This window comes from Syngnathus leptorhynchus, chromosome 17 (genome assembly GCF_054491065.1).
Source record: "Syngnathus leptorhynchus isolate UIUO chromosome 17, UIUO_Slep, whole genome shotgun sequence".
Classification (NCBI taxonomy): Eukaryota; Metazoa; Chordata; class Actinopteri; order Syngnathiformes; family Syngnathidae; genus Syngnathus; species Syngnathus leptorhynchus.
Genome location: NC_141211.1, coordinates 3140496 through 3151768, shown reverse-complemented (window position 1 = coordinate 3151768; position 11273 = coordinate 3140496). Strand labels below are relative to the sequence as shown.

The 11273-nt window shown below is 49.3% G+C and overlaps 2 protein-coding genes across 3 annotated transcripts; one reads left to right on the top strand and one right to left on the bottom strand.

Moving 5' to 3' along the window:
* Positions 1–151: 151 nt before the first annotated feature.
* Positions 152–1311, bottom strand: med31 (mediator complex subunit 31). Its single transcript, XM_085935309.1, has 4 exons — positions 1108–1311; positions 788–862; positions 606–702; positions 152–449 (listed from the first exon to the last, which is right to left on the bottom strand). Exons 1-4 carry the CDS (start codon positions 1115–1117, stop codon positions 233–235), a joined length of 399 nt encoding a protein of 132 aa, XP_085791435.1. The 5' UTR covers positions 1118–1311; the 3' UTR covers positions 152–232.
* A 38-nt stretch (positions 1312–1349) lies between these two features.
* Positions 1350–6376, top strand: LOC147043035 (replication protein A 70 kDa DNA-binding subunit-like). 2 transcript variants are annotated; one of them, XM_085935304.1, is made up of 16 exons: positions 1364–1492; positions 1883–1930; positions 2043–2124; positions 2190–2295; positions 2364–2449; positions 2556–2639; positions 2798–3266; positions 3350–3452; positions 3539–3800; positions 3890–4026; positions 4103–4251; positions 4424–4553; positions 4742–4918; positions 4995–5102; positions 5202–5288; positions 5400–6376. In XM_085935304.1, exons 1-16 carry the CDS (start codon positions 1460–1462, stop codon positions 5502–5504), a joined length of 2166 nt encoding a protein of 721 aa, XP_085791430.1. In that variant the 5' UTR covers positions 1364–1459; the 3' UTR covers positions 5505–6376. The 2 variants fall into 2 exon arrangements, with proteins under 2 accessions (XP_085791431.1, XP_085791430.1); XM_085935305.1 differs by lacking the exon at positions 1883–1930 and having other exon boundaries at positions 1350–1492.
* Positions 6377–11273: the final 4897 nt, after the last annotated feature.

Genomic DNA, 11273 nt, shown 5'->3' with positions numbered 1-11273 from the left:
CTGCACGTCCTGATGAGACACGAAGCTGCCGGAAAGTCTGGGAACATCAACATCTCTATGGGAAGGTTGGTCCTGTGTCCCAAAGAATGAGTTTGCAGTCATAAAATCAACATTTTAATCCATGTACACATAACAGAACAGAAAATCCAGATTTCTTCAACAAAACTGGGGCATTTATTTCTTTCTTGCATTTTTTTTTCCTGGCAAAAACAAACAATCAAACAAACAGCAGTCATTTGGCTGCAGCGTTGACGTGCTGCGCAGGCGGCTGTTGCTGTGGCGGCGGCTGCTCGGCAAGCGCCTGCTGTAGTCGCGTTCGCTTCCTGGAGTAGTGCTGCCAGTGCAGCAGCTGCTGTTCATCGATGAACTTGGCGCACTGCGCGTTCACCAGCTCCTTGCGGAAGTGCTCGTACTGCAGCAGCTCCAGCATGTGCAGGCAGTGGGGGTACCTGGACGCGCGCCGAGAGAGAGAAAAACCGTCAACTACTTTGATGCATCGTTTGGAGATGTTTAACTTGAAATTGTGTGACTCCTCCACAGCATCAGTTTAGAAATCAATAATCTATCGATATGAGCAGTCATTCTTAGCACTGTGGCGGTCTTACTTGAGAAACTTGGCGTAGTCGGGCTCCTTCCAGTACAACAAATACTTGAGGTAATTGATGAAGGGTCTCTCCCTAAGGAAGCCCCTCTGAGCCAGGACTACACAGACATGTAGAGTGTCATCAGAAGTGTACTATTATGAACAATATGTAACAATAATAACAATATGAAGGCACACACTCACAGTTGAGATAGTTTGGGTTGGCCAAACACTGAATGAACTCCAACTCTGACTGGAAGCGGGTCCGAGCTTGCTCCTCTGCACGTACGCGTACACACACACACGTTACTCTTTTGGGATTCTAGCAGTTGGTGTATTACGAGATTGTGGAGAATCTATCAAAACTGACTTGTAACGACGTTCGAATCGTATCAATATGATCGATAACAACATAACACGAAGAAAACACGTACACAAGGAATGGAAGTATCTGTTTTGTATTTAGTGTAGCTTTAGCTTGTTAGCACGATGGAAGCACGGTGAAACATTTAAAGCTGTCTTACCTGTTTCCATGATTGCTCTCAGTTGTAAAATGAGAGAAAAGACGCTTCTTTCGTCTGCCGAGAAAAGTAAATTATAGAAAGAGAAAAGGTGTCGAAAAGCGTCCGTTTGTTGCTTAGTGTAGTTCAACCGAAAGAAAACACAAGCATGTCAGCCATGTTTGCGGAAAATGAAGAGTGACGTCAACACTTGACAGTCAAAATAAAACTCCATTGACTTGTGTTTTGTTGTGAAGGCATAAATACGACATATCCGGTCCGTCATTTAACCCCGCCTCTAATTAGCCTTCTGAAGTCTGCAAGTATAAATAAGTGCGCAACCTTCTTGAATATTTGAGAAGATTGTTGTGAAAACATGAGCGTCAGACTCACGCAAGGGGCTATTGAGGTAAAGATGATCGCGAACCGGACAAATAAGCCATTAGCCACAAAATGTCAATCCGCTTATTTACGGCAAGAAACTTTGTCACACTGTACTTTTTAGTCATTTGCATGTCCGGCGTGTCATTTATGTTTAAATTTGAAATGTTGTCTTTGAAAGAGTTAGACGGTTCCTAACCACAAACCAATTTTCTCCATTGAGGTTTCGCTTGTGACGTCATCTTTTCATTACCATTGCACGTGAGGATAAATGTTTTCCGCTATGTTTCGAAAAACCCGTGTCGTATATTTCCATCAACTTATTGGACGGTTATTAACGTGGCTGGTCGAAAGCGGCACTTGGGTATGTCACGTCTTTTTTTGTTTTGTTTGTTTTGTCCTGTGATATCCTTGTTAGGCCCTGTTTAACGAGTCACTGGTGCAAAGTCCAGTTCTGCAGGTTATGGCAAGTCAATCCACATAAAACTTGAATAAAAAAAAAAAAAAGTAGTTCTCAGTACGTGTCTCATTTGAACAGTTTTCACTGATGCAAAGTTTTGCTTTCTCTTTCATCCCAGAACATCCGTGAGTACCCGGCAGGCAATAAAGGCCTCAACAGGTACCGCCTGAACCTGAGCGACGGCGAGCGCTGTTTGTCCTGTGAGTGTTTATCATCGTCGGACGTCCCGGGTGAGTTGCGTTAGTGAGTGTGCTTATCTGAGTAGGCTTCCTCCTGGCCACGCACTTGAACCACCTGAGGGAATCCGAGCTCCTGGAGCCAAACTGCGTATGTGTGCTCAAGAAGACCATCTTCTCCCACTTGGCCAGCCGGTGAGTGTTAAGTGTGTTGTTTGTTGTGAGTGTGTGCATTCATGCACGTGTGTTGGTTTGCGTGACAGACGTGTCGTGGTGGTGTTGGACATGGACGTGTTGCAGACGGCCGCCGAGACGGGAGGGAAGATCGGCAATCCCACACAATTAACCGGTGAGGTAAAAGTTTTATAAAATGCATGATTTTATTTGACACAAATCCACAGAATGGAATCAAATGGATGGTAGAACTTACACAGTTGGATTGGTTTGCTCCGCAGATCAAACCCCACACCACCAGGAGGCAGAGACGAGCACTTCTAGGTCTGATGAAATTCCCGGACCCTCCGGATGCGGCCCCAACGGTGAATGGTGGCTCTTTTCACATCGCCGTCCCGCACGAAATGCACCGAGGCGTCGCTTCTAGATGGCGCAAAATGACTTTTGAGCCTTTGGTTGACTAATTAGTCCAGTGTCAAAATCCTATGAATGAATGAAGTGCTTCCCTCCTTTCCTTACCAAGGTGGTGGAAACTATTCCATGAAGACTTCCCCCATGAAGGCGCCTGCCCCCAGGATGGCATCCCCCTTGCAGGCCTCACCCATGAAGGCGCCTGGGATGGTGTCACCCATGCAGGCCTCTCCAATGAAGGTCCCTGCAATGGCGTCCCCCAGGATGGTGTCCCCCATGAAAACGCCTGGGATGGCATTCCCCATGCAGGCCTCTCCCATAAAGGCGCCTGGGATGGCGTCCCCCATGCAGGCCTCCCCCATGAAGGCGCGTGGGATGGCGTCCCCCATGAAGCCGCCTGGGATGGCGTCCCCCATGCAGGCCTCCCCTATGAAGGCGCATGGGATGGCGTCCCCCAGAATGGCCTCCCCCATGACTCCTTCGCCAATGAAGGGGTCTGGGATGGCGTCCCCTTCGTCCAGTCCCTCCCAGAGTCCGACCAAATTGGCCCCAATATACCAACTCAACCCGTACCTAAGCAAGTGAGTTGATGCCTGAAGCGAGAAATCAATTGGCTGTTTTTTTTTTTTTTTGTTTTTTTTAAGCAATCGTCTTTGGCCTCCAGTTGGACCATCAGAGCCCGAGTGATCAACAAGTCGGATATCCGAAACTGGAGCAACTCCAGAAGGGAGGGCAAGGTCTTCAACTTCGAGGTTGTGGACGAGACTGTGAGTAAGATCGAAAAGCAGACCCGTGCATACTTGCCGAACAAGTTTGCATTAAAGTAGCGTGGCGTGGCCTTGGTTGTGCGCAGGGAGAAATCAAGATTGTGGCTTTCAACGAAGAAGTGGATAAGTTTTTCTCGCTGGTGGAGCAAGACAAGGTCTACCTGATCTCCAAAGGCACGGTGAAGTTGGCCAACAAGCAGTTCACCTCGTTGAAGAACGACTACGAGATCATGCTGAACGCCAGCTCGCGCATCGTACCCTGCGACGACGACCGCGGCGTTCCCAACCTGCTCTGCCAATTTGTGCCCATCTCGCAGTTGGAGACCAAAGATCCCGACGCCGTCGTCGGTGAGGATTGAGCTTCCCGAGACACGATTGCATTTCTCTTCTTCTACCGTCGCAACTCTTCATTTGATCCATCTCATTTGACCGTCCAGACGTGATCGGTGTATGCGAGGAGGCCGAGGACGTCGCCCTGATCACCACCAAGGCCGGCAAGCAGCTCAGCAAGAGAGCGCTAACGTTAACCGACACCAGCGGCAAGATGGTGACCCTCACGCTGTGGGGGGACCAGGTAAACCGGACACAAATTTCGTGTCGCGAAATAAACCCGTCGTAGTTGGCAACGTGGCGTGCCGCTGCGTCCGCAGGCTCAGAAGTTTAACGCTTCCTGTCACCCGGTGGTGGCTGTCAGAGGGGCTCGCGTGTCGACCTTCGGCGGCCGCTCGCTGACGGTGCTCTTAAACTCCACCTTGATTGTCAACCCCGACATCCCCGAGGCCTTTGCCTTGAGAGCTTGGTGAGTTCCCAGTCGCGCAACACCTTCTCTCAAAAGTCCCAAAAAACAATTTGCCGGAAAAATTGGAGTATCCTAGAAATTTGCAAACAATTGAGGGCCTGTGACGGATCCTTGAGGTTCCTCATAAGACCTTTTGATAGCTCGTCCGTTTGAATAGGTATATGTTGCGCAGGTACAATCAAGTTGGCCACGCCCTCTGCAGTCAGTCCTTGACGGAGGTGCACTCCGCGAGCGGCAATTTCAGAACCAACTGGAAGACACTGAGGGACGTCAAGACGGAGCAGCTGGGACACGGTGAAAAGGTCCAAGGGGGTCGTCGTGATTAGTTGTTGCTCGGTGGTTGCCGAGTCTAGATCCCATGTGGGTTTTCTGGATTAGATCGTGTGCTTTGTTGTGACCCGCTCAGTCGGTTTCTTGTTGGCTCACGACGTCACAAAAAAAGCACATTTTGGTGATGTTTTTTTTTTTTTTTTCTCTCCTCCTCTCGCAGGCGGATTACTTCAATTGCGTGGCGACTGTGGTGTTTTGCCGCAAGGAGAACTGCCTGTACCGGGCCTGCCCGGAAGGCTCCTGCCACAAGAAAGTTCACGAGCAGGACGACGGACGCTACCACTGCGATAAATGTGGCAAGGACTACCCCAACTTCAAGTACCGTTTTATGCTCTCTGTGAGTTCGAAGACGTTTGGCTCTTCTCTCCAGTCGGATTTGCTTTTTTTTTTTTGAAAACATCGTCATCCTATAGGTGAACCTGGCTGACTTTGGGGACAACATGTGGGCCACGTGCTTCCAGGAGACGGCCGAGACCTTGCTGGGGATCAGCGCCGAGCAATTGGGACATCTGCAGGAAACGGTAACGAGCTTGAAATCGTGTCCTCGGTTGTTTAGCTGTGTTAGCATTTGTGATGTTAGCATAACGTTGCAAACTCACTTGGGTTCTCTCGGGTGTCAGGATGAGAACGAGTTCGGCAAAGTTTTCGACAACATCTACTTCAGCACGCACGTCTTCAGGAACAGAGTCAAGTTGGAGACTTTCAATGTGAGCGCACGATTGTCGTTTGGTGGATTTCCATGAGTGTTGCCATGGCGATGCGCTGGCCCCCCCGTGTGCTTCGAAAATGACAAATCAGCACTTGCGCTTTTGGTTCAGGACGAGTGCCGCGTGAAGATGACGGTGATGGAGGTCCTCCCCGCCGACCAGCGGCAGCATAGCCACAGGCTGCTGGACGCCATCCGCGAGCTGGCCGCTAATTGACGTCGACGCCTAGCATCAGCACGGTTTTCTTTTTTCGTTATTCTTCTTTTGAAAAATGCGTCAACTTTCTTTGCTGACCTGCAGACGCTCGTCGCGCGTGTAAGAGGGCCGCTCGGCACCGTTTTCTCGCAGACGCCTTTTTGTTCGCACCGACCCGAAAGGAGGGTCGGAGTCATTCAAAGTGTTTGTTCAAAACCGCGAACGGGGGCTCGGCGCCGGATTCGACGCCATCCCGACCGTGCTTCTGAAGCGGTTCAATGAGCGAGGGAGTGAGATTTCAATGTGGATACTTTTGTGCAGTTTTTCTTTTTTCACTGTTTTGAACATCATGGCAGGAACTATCACGGCCCGACTTGAAGTTTCCAGCAACACAACGAGCGGCTGAAAAATTGCTTGGCGAACTCTTTTCATGCAAATGTGCATTTTTGCTTGCTGTCCTCAACCTTAGAAAAACATGTGTTTGCGCTGAGTACGCACTACAGTATTACACAAGTAGCATTTGTAAACTCGCCAGTCCATCTGTCCCGCAGACTTGGAACTAGTCTCGGAGACTTACTTTTGGCTCGTGTCTGAAGTGTTTGAAAAATGTTCGCGGACATGTCCAGATGGAAAAGCAGCAGCTAAGTTCCTCTGGCAAAGCCGACTTCCCTGCACCTGGAAAAGTCATCACGGTGCCAGGATGTTTCCTGGAGTTTGGCTAAAACGCGTGCGCACACACCAAAATCATAAAAATAATCAGTGCTCCATGTGTAAACTATTTTTGGTTACTGTACTTCAGCAAGCTTTTCAGCTCTGTGTACTTTGTCGGCAAGCTTAGCCCACCAAATAAAAGTGATGGTTAAGTTGGAGGAAAAATCCCGTTTCCTCCTTTGGATTTTTTTTTCATTGGTGGGGGCACGCACTACATCATTTCGATAACTCCTCGTTGCACGCCTCGGCCACAAGAGGGCAGTATAATGCAGAAGTGCAGTGCATGAAGCTGCTCAGAAAGACAGTGAATTGCGAACAAAAGAAGACGGGTGAGCTCACGAGTGTGCATCAACTTTTGGAACTAACAAACATGACTCATCGTCCATTTCACAAAAGCCCGATCCAACAAAATATGACATCATAAATTCTGCACAGTATTTGCCTACCATGCCGCTTTGACTCAAGCAGCTTCAAGCGTGTCCTGCTTTCTCAAGTTTTCTTGTGACAAATACCTGTCGGCTCCACCGCGTCTCGCCATTTTATCGCTGATTTAACTAAGTTTAACGCGCTTGGCATCACATGCTGGAGGAGGTGGGGGATGTGTCTCTTGTTCTCTGCACGGCCATTACCAAGTATGCGACCTCTCCCTGGGAAGTCATGCTTCTTCCAAATGAGATGCGTGACTGTTGATTTTTGAGTTACCTTGTGACTATTTTATCGCAATTGTTGGATTGCGAGATGATTCCTCACCACCACTACAAGTGTCTCCACTGCGTTTGAATGTCTTGGAAATGTGGACTGGCCAATGAGCGTCTCATTCGTGACGCCAAGTCACATCTGGCTTGCAAACACAACTGTGCCACTTTCCCAGCATGTCTTGCAAAGGTGGAGGAAGCAGGTGGGAGGGAAGCGCAAGACGCACAAGCAATCACGCACGCAAAGTCGCGGAGAGGAAGCTCCCGTGGCAAAAGGTGGCCCTCGAATGGGCCATCCAGGAAGTTCTCCATCGGGCCCACCTCCTGTTTGCCCGGACTCGCTACCGTCACAGTTTGAGGCCGTGACCCAGCCGACAACAAGGAAGCGCGCTCATGAGTTGCTGACTGACGTGAGAGCCGCGAATGGATTTTTGACCTCCGAGGAAGTCCTCAGTCACCCGCTCGCATGCGTCGCAACCTTTGCCTCTTCCCGGTTGCTTGTCAAAATCCTGCTTGATAAGAACCGGCAAACACTTTATTAGGTACATCATCCGTCAGTGGCAACCTTGCACGAAGCTTCCACGCTGCCCCCCCCCCCCCCCACCCCCTCTCTCGCTCTCTCTGAGAACGGAAGCTTTGATTGAGCGACCATTCCTTCCTGTCTTGGCGGCGTCCCATCCTGTTGCACAGGAAAGGTGTGCCGCTGCTCTGGCCTGTCATCTGCGTATTGGAAAGGAGGAGGTAGAGGGGCTTGAATTCTCCAGGCCCTTGCAGCTGCCAGCATCGGTGGAGAAAAGTTTGTGACTAGCAGGTTCTGCTTTCCAATCTAGCTTTGGATAAAAGTGTCACACAGGAAGTCCGCCATTTTGTCAATCTGCAACAAACTGCAGAGTTTGGAGACTTTTACGACTGGTCGGATTAAAATTGAAAGCATTTGAACATTGGGTGAAAAAAAAAAAAAAAGTGTCAGTTTGCTATGCTGTCTGCCACTCTGTGATAAATCCAGCAGACCAGATAATCCAAGATGCCGCCAAGATGCTTCTTCACGCTCCCCACATGCACAAGTCACAAATTCCAACTTTAATCGCTTTTGCCCCGGCGGTCGCAGCTGCACTTCGAAAGACGTAATCAGGGACCGACCAAAGACTCGTGTGTATGTCGGCGTGTGGTGATATTTTACGATGGGACATATTTGCGCGCGTCGTCTTGGGGGGGCCGCCGTCGAATGTGCCGGGCCTTGGCCATCTGCTGCTACTTACCCTGATGTTGAGAAATTGCAAAGTCGTGGCAAGTGTCCATGTGGACACATGCGACGTATTTACACGTGCAAAAGTGCGGCGGCGGCGGCCCTGTGAGGAAGTGAGGAGGCCAACCAACCGGCACATGAGGAAGAACATGAAAGCAGGTCTTCTTATGGAACTGACTTCTCCCAGCTTGTGCGTTTTTATGGCCCGGCATCCAAAATAAATCATATTCATTGCAGTCTAATTTTGGGAGCGTGTTTGGCTTCTCGAGACTTACTCTCAATAATGCCGCCTACCAAGTTTTAGCTTCTTGAGACATTTTTTTTTTTTGCTGACTCTACTCATGGTTGAGATGTTTAGCCAATTTCATGTCGGAAAGTGAGTTCATCCTCTCGCTGGACAGTAACGCTCCAATGCAAACTCACTGAAATTCAAATTATTTCAGAGGGGTGGCAGTGCCCCCCGTCCTCCCCAGCTTCTAGCTCCGCCATTGCTTTGACTGCTGCTCAAGAGCATCCTTTTGTCTCTTGCACGTTCCAGCGTGGAGTTGGGGGCCAAAGTCAATCCGTTCCCTTTTTTCTTTTCCTCTGCGTCCCCCCACAAAAGTGGGGAGGGAGGGGGAGGAGGGCGTGGTTCTGCTGCTGGAGGAGGAGGAGGAGGAGAAGAAGGAGTGGGCTCCAGCAGTCAGCCGGTCGGCGAACCTCACTCGGCTCCAGTGTGGATGCTCGAGCAGCACGAAGACGGATTTCAAACAAAAGCAAAATAAACCCCCTCAGGATTGGCGTGAAGAACAACGTGCGCGCTCTCACCTGACTCGGACGCGCGCGCAGGAAGGAAGGAAGGAAGGAAGGAAGAACTCTTATGGAATTGCCCTATTTTCTTCCCTTCTTGTGTGGATTGTGTGAATGCGTCCTTTTTCTGCATCGCAATCAGCTTTACATCGGGGACCAGCCAGAGGCGCGCGCGTGCATGTCCTTCCAATGAATGTAAGTCTGAGCACACGCACGCGCATACAATAAATGCATACGCGTATATGCCCGTTTGGCACAATGCACATCTTCCATGTGCCAGTGTGCAGCATGCTGACGTGATTTTTTTTTCTTGGAGGGGGGGGGGGCGGTGCAAGCTGTCGCCTCGTCAATGGGGTGGTATCAATGAAAGGTTCCGTTTGGGTGCCCTCCTTGGCTTTTACGCAGGACCAAGAAACAATCCGTTTGCAAATCCGATAAATCAATACTTCCGCGTAAGCTCCATTATTTGTAGCCTGAAGAAGTGGACAATCTAAAAATGGGGCCAAGCATTGCGGTGACCAGAGGACGAACGTAGAATATGAAGCAGATGGAACAGACGGACAAAAGTATTAAGACAGCAGTCTGGAAAAAGTCTTAGGAGTCTTAGAAGTGTTAGGACAAAAGTATTGAGACACCTGCAGGAAGTGGAGAAATGTATGGACAAAATGAACAAAAGTATTGGGGCAGGGACAGGAAAAAAATTGTGGACTAAAATATAGCCGTCGGCAACCTGATAGCAACAGATATGACCGTATGGACAAAAGTCTTGGGACAGGAAGTGGACAGAAAGTAAAAAAAGAGTATGACATGAGGATAGGGTCAAAAGTAATAGGACAGCTAAAGAATATACTGGACCCTTTTGACTAAAGGTGTGAGAAAGGTATCTGAAGAAAATGATCAGGGCGTGAGCTTCGCGCCTGACTGCAGCAGCCTCGTTTGTTTAGTCAGCCTGGCTGAAGCTGGCCTGTCACTCAAATTGATTTGTGCAGCGCCACCTACTGCACAATGTACTCTTGGACACAATTAACGGTATTTAAGAATGTCCTAAAAGACAGAGGACACGGGCCTCGAGTGTTGCTCTGGAGCTTATCGGCTAAAGTCAACACTGGCCTATTTGTGCACACGTGTGTGTGTGTTTGTGTGTGTGTGTGTGCACAAAAAACAAAAGTGCAGATGTGAGTCGGTTGTATTTATGGCAAGGTGGGCTTGCTTATGTTTGTGCTTGCTGCTTTGAGGCGACAGAATATGAATTAATTTTTTTCAAATGTATTGCATGTGCAATATATAAGCTAAACACTTTTTTGCACTTTTCAAGCAAAGACTGACAGCGGCCCGTTTAGTATTTGCGGCGTGCGCCGTTGAGGATGGTCGTCCTTCCTCCCGGTCGATGGATGAGAATTCCCCGTTTTATTAGGGCCGCCCCTCGGGGATGCGCCGTTGCCATGGCAGCTGCCGCTCGTCGCCACGGTCGCCAACCGATCGGGCTTTGTCAAGCCAGCTGGAGAAAAGCAGACATAAGTTTACTCATGAGACAAATAGGAAAGAAAAAAAGAGAAACAATTTGATCAAATAAGACACAAATACTGCTTGGAAATAAATGACTTTCTCCAAATGGTTCAAACTGAGCACTTGGAGCGCTGCCCGTGGCAAGGCGACGACTGGACTCGGATCGGATGTCTCCTCATGCGTTTTTTATGAAGGCTCGACTTGCGCTCGCCAGTCCTCCGCTCAAAACCGACCAGGCATGTGTTCGTTTTCGAAGCGGACAGACGCCGGATCGGTCGCTTGGGACGGGCGAGCACAAATGCCAGGTATTGGGCCGGTATCAGACTTATTCCAACCTATCGAGTCCTCGCAAAGGCTGCCGACACTGTTCACCAATACTTTTGCCGCCACGCTCGTCAAAGCCAGAAGCGCGGCCGTGTCGGCGGCTTCCAGATGCAGAGGTCAGCCGGCGTGACGGAGGGGCGGCTGCACGCGTCCCCGAGGGAGCCATCGCCGTATTATTAATGGAGCCTCCTTTGGGGGCTGCTAAAACGAGCGCATGAGTTCGCGGTCAGAGGAAAGTCTGCCTAGTAAATCACACTTTCTATTTTCTGGCAATATATCTCAAGAAGAAAAGGTTTCGTCTTCTTAATGGATATTCTTTTTTTTTCTGTTTACATGGTTGCCAAGGAAACTAAGACGAGAAAAAAAACATTGTTCAAGATGGTCACTTTTGATGATTTTGCAAATAACACCCAAGATATTCTTCATTTTGGCATTGTTAAAACTAAAAGTTGATTTTCTCAACCATTTTCTTCTTCTTCTATCAACCTAAATTAGCCGTTAGCACGTTAGCACGGCAGA

What these genes read in the sequence shown, in the direction of transcription:
- med31 (XM_085935309.1), bottom strand. An exon ending in CAACCCAAACTATCTCAACT is followed by an intron (nt 703 to 787) that starts GTGAGTGTGTGC and finishes ATGTCTGTGTAG; the next exon opens with TCCTGGCTCAGAGGGGCTTC. An exon ending in GACTACGCCAAGTTTCTCAA is followed by an intron (nt 450 to 605) that starts GTAAGACCGCCA and finishes GCGCGCGTCCAG; the next exon opens with GTACCCCCACTGCCTGCACA.
- LOC147043035 (XM_085935304.1), top strand. Translation starts at nt 1,460, where the DNA reads ATGAGCGTCAGACTCACGCAAGGGGCTATTGAG. An exon ending in CTCAACCCGTACCTAAGCAA is followed by an intron (nt 3,267 to 3,349) that starts GTGAGTTGATGC and finishes TTTGGCCTCCAG; the next exon opens with TTGGACCATCAGAGCCCGAG. An exon ending in AGCTGGGACACGGTGAAAAG is followed by an intron (nt 4,554 to 4,741) that starts GTCCAAGGGGGT and finishes CTCCTCTCGCAG; the next exon opens with GCGGATTACTTCAATTGCGT.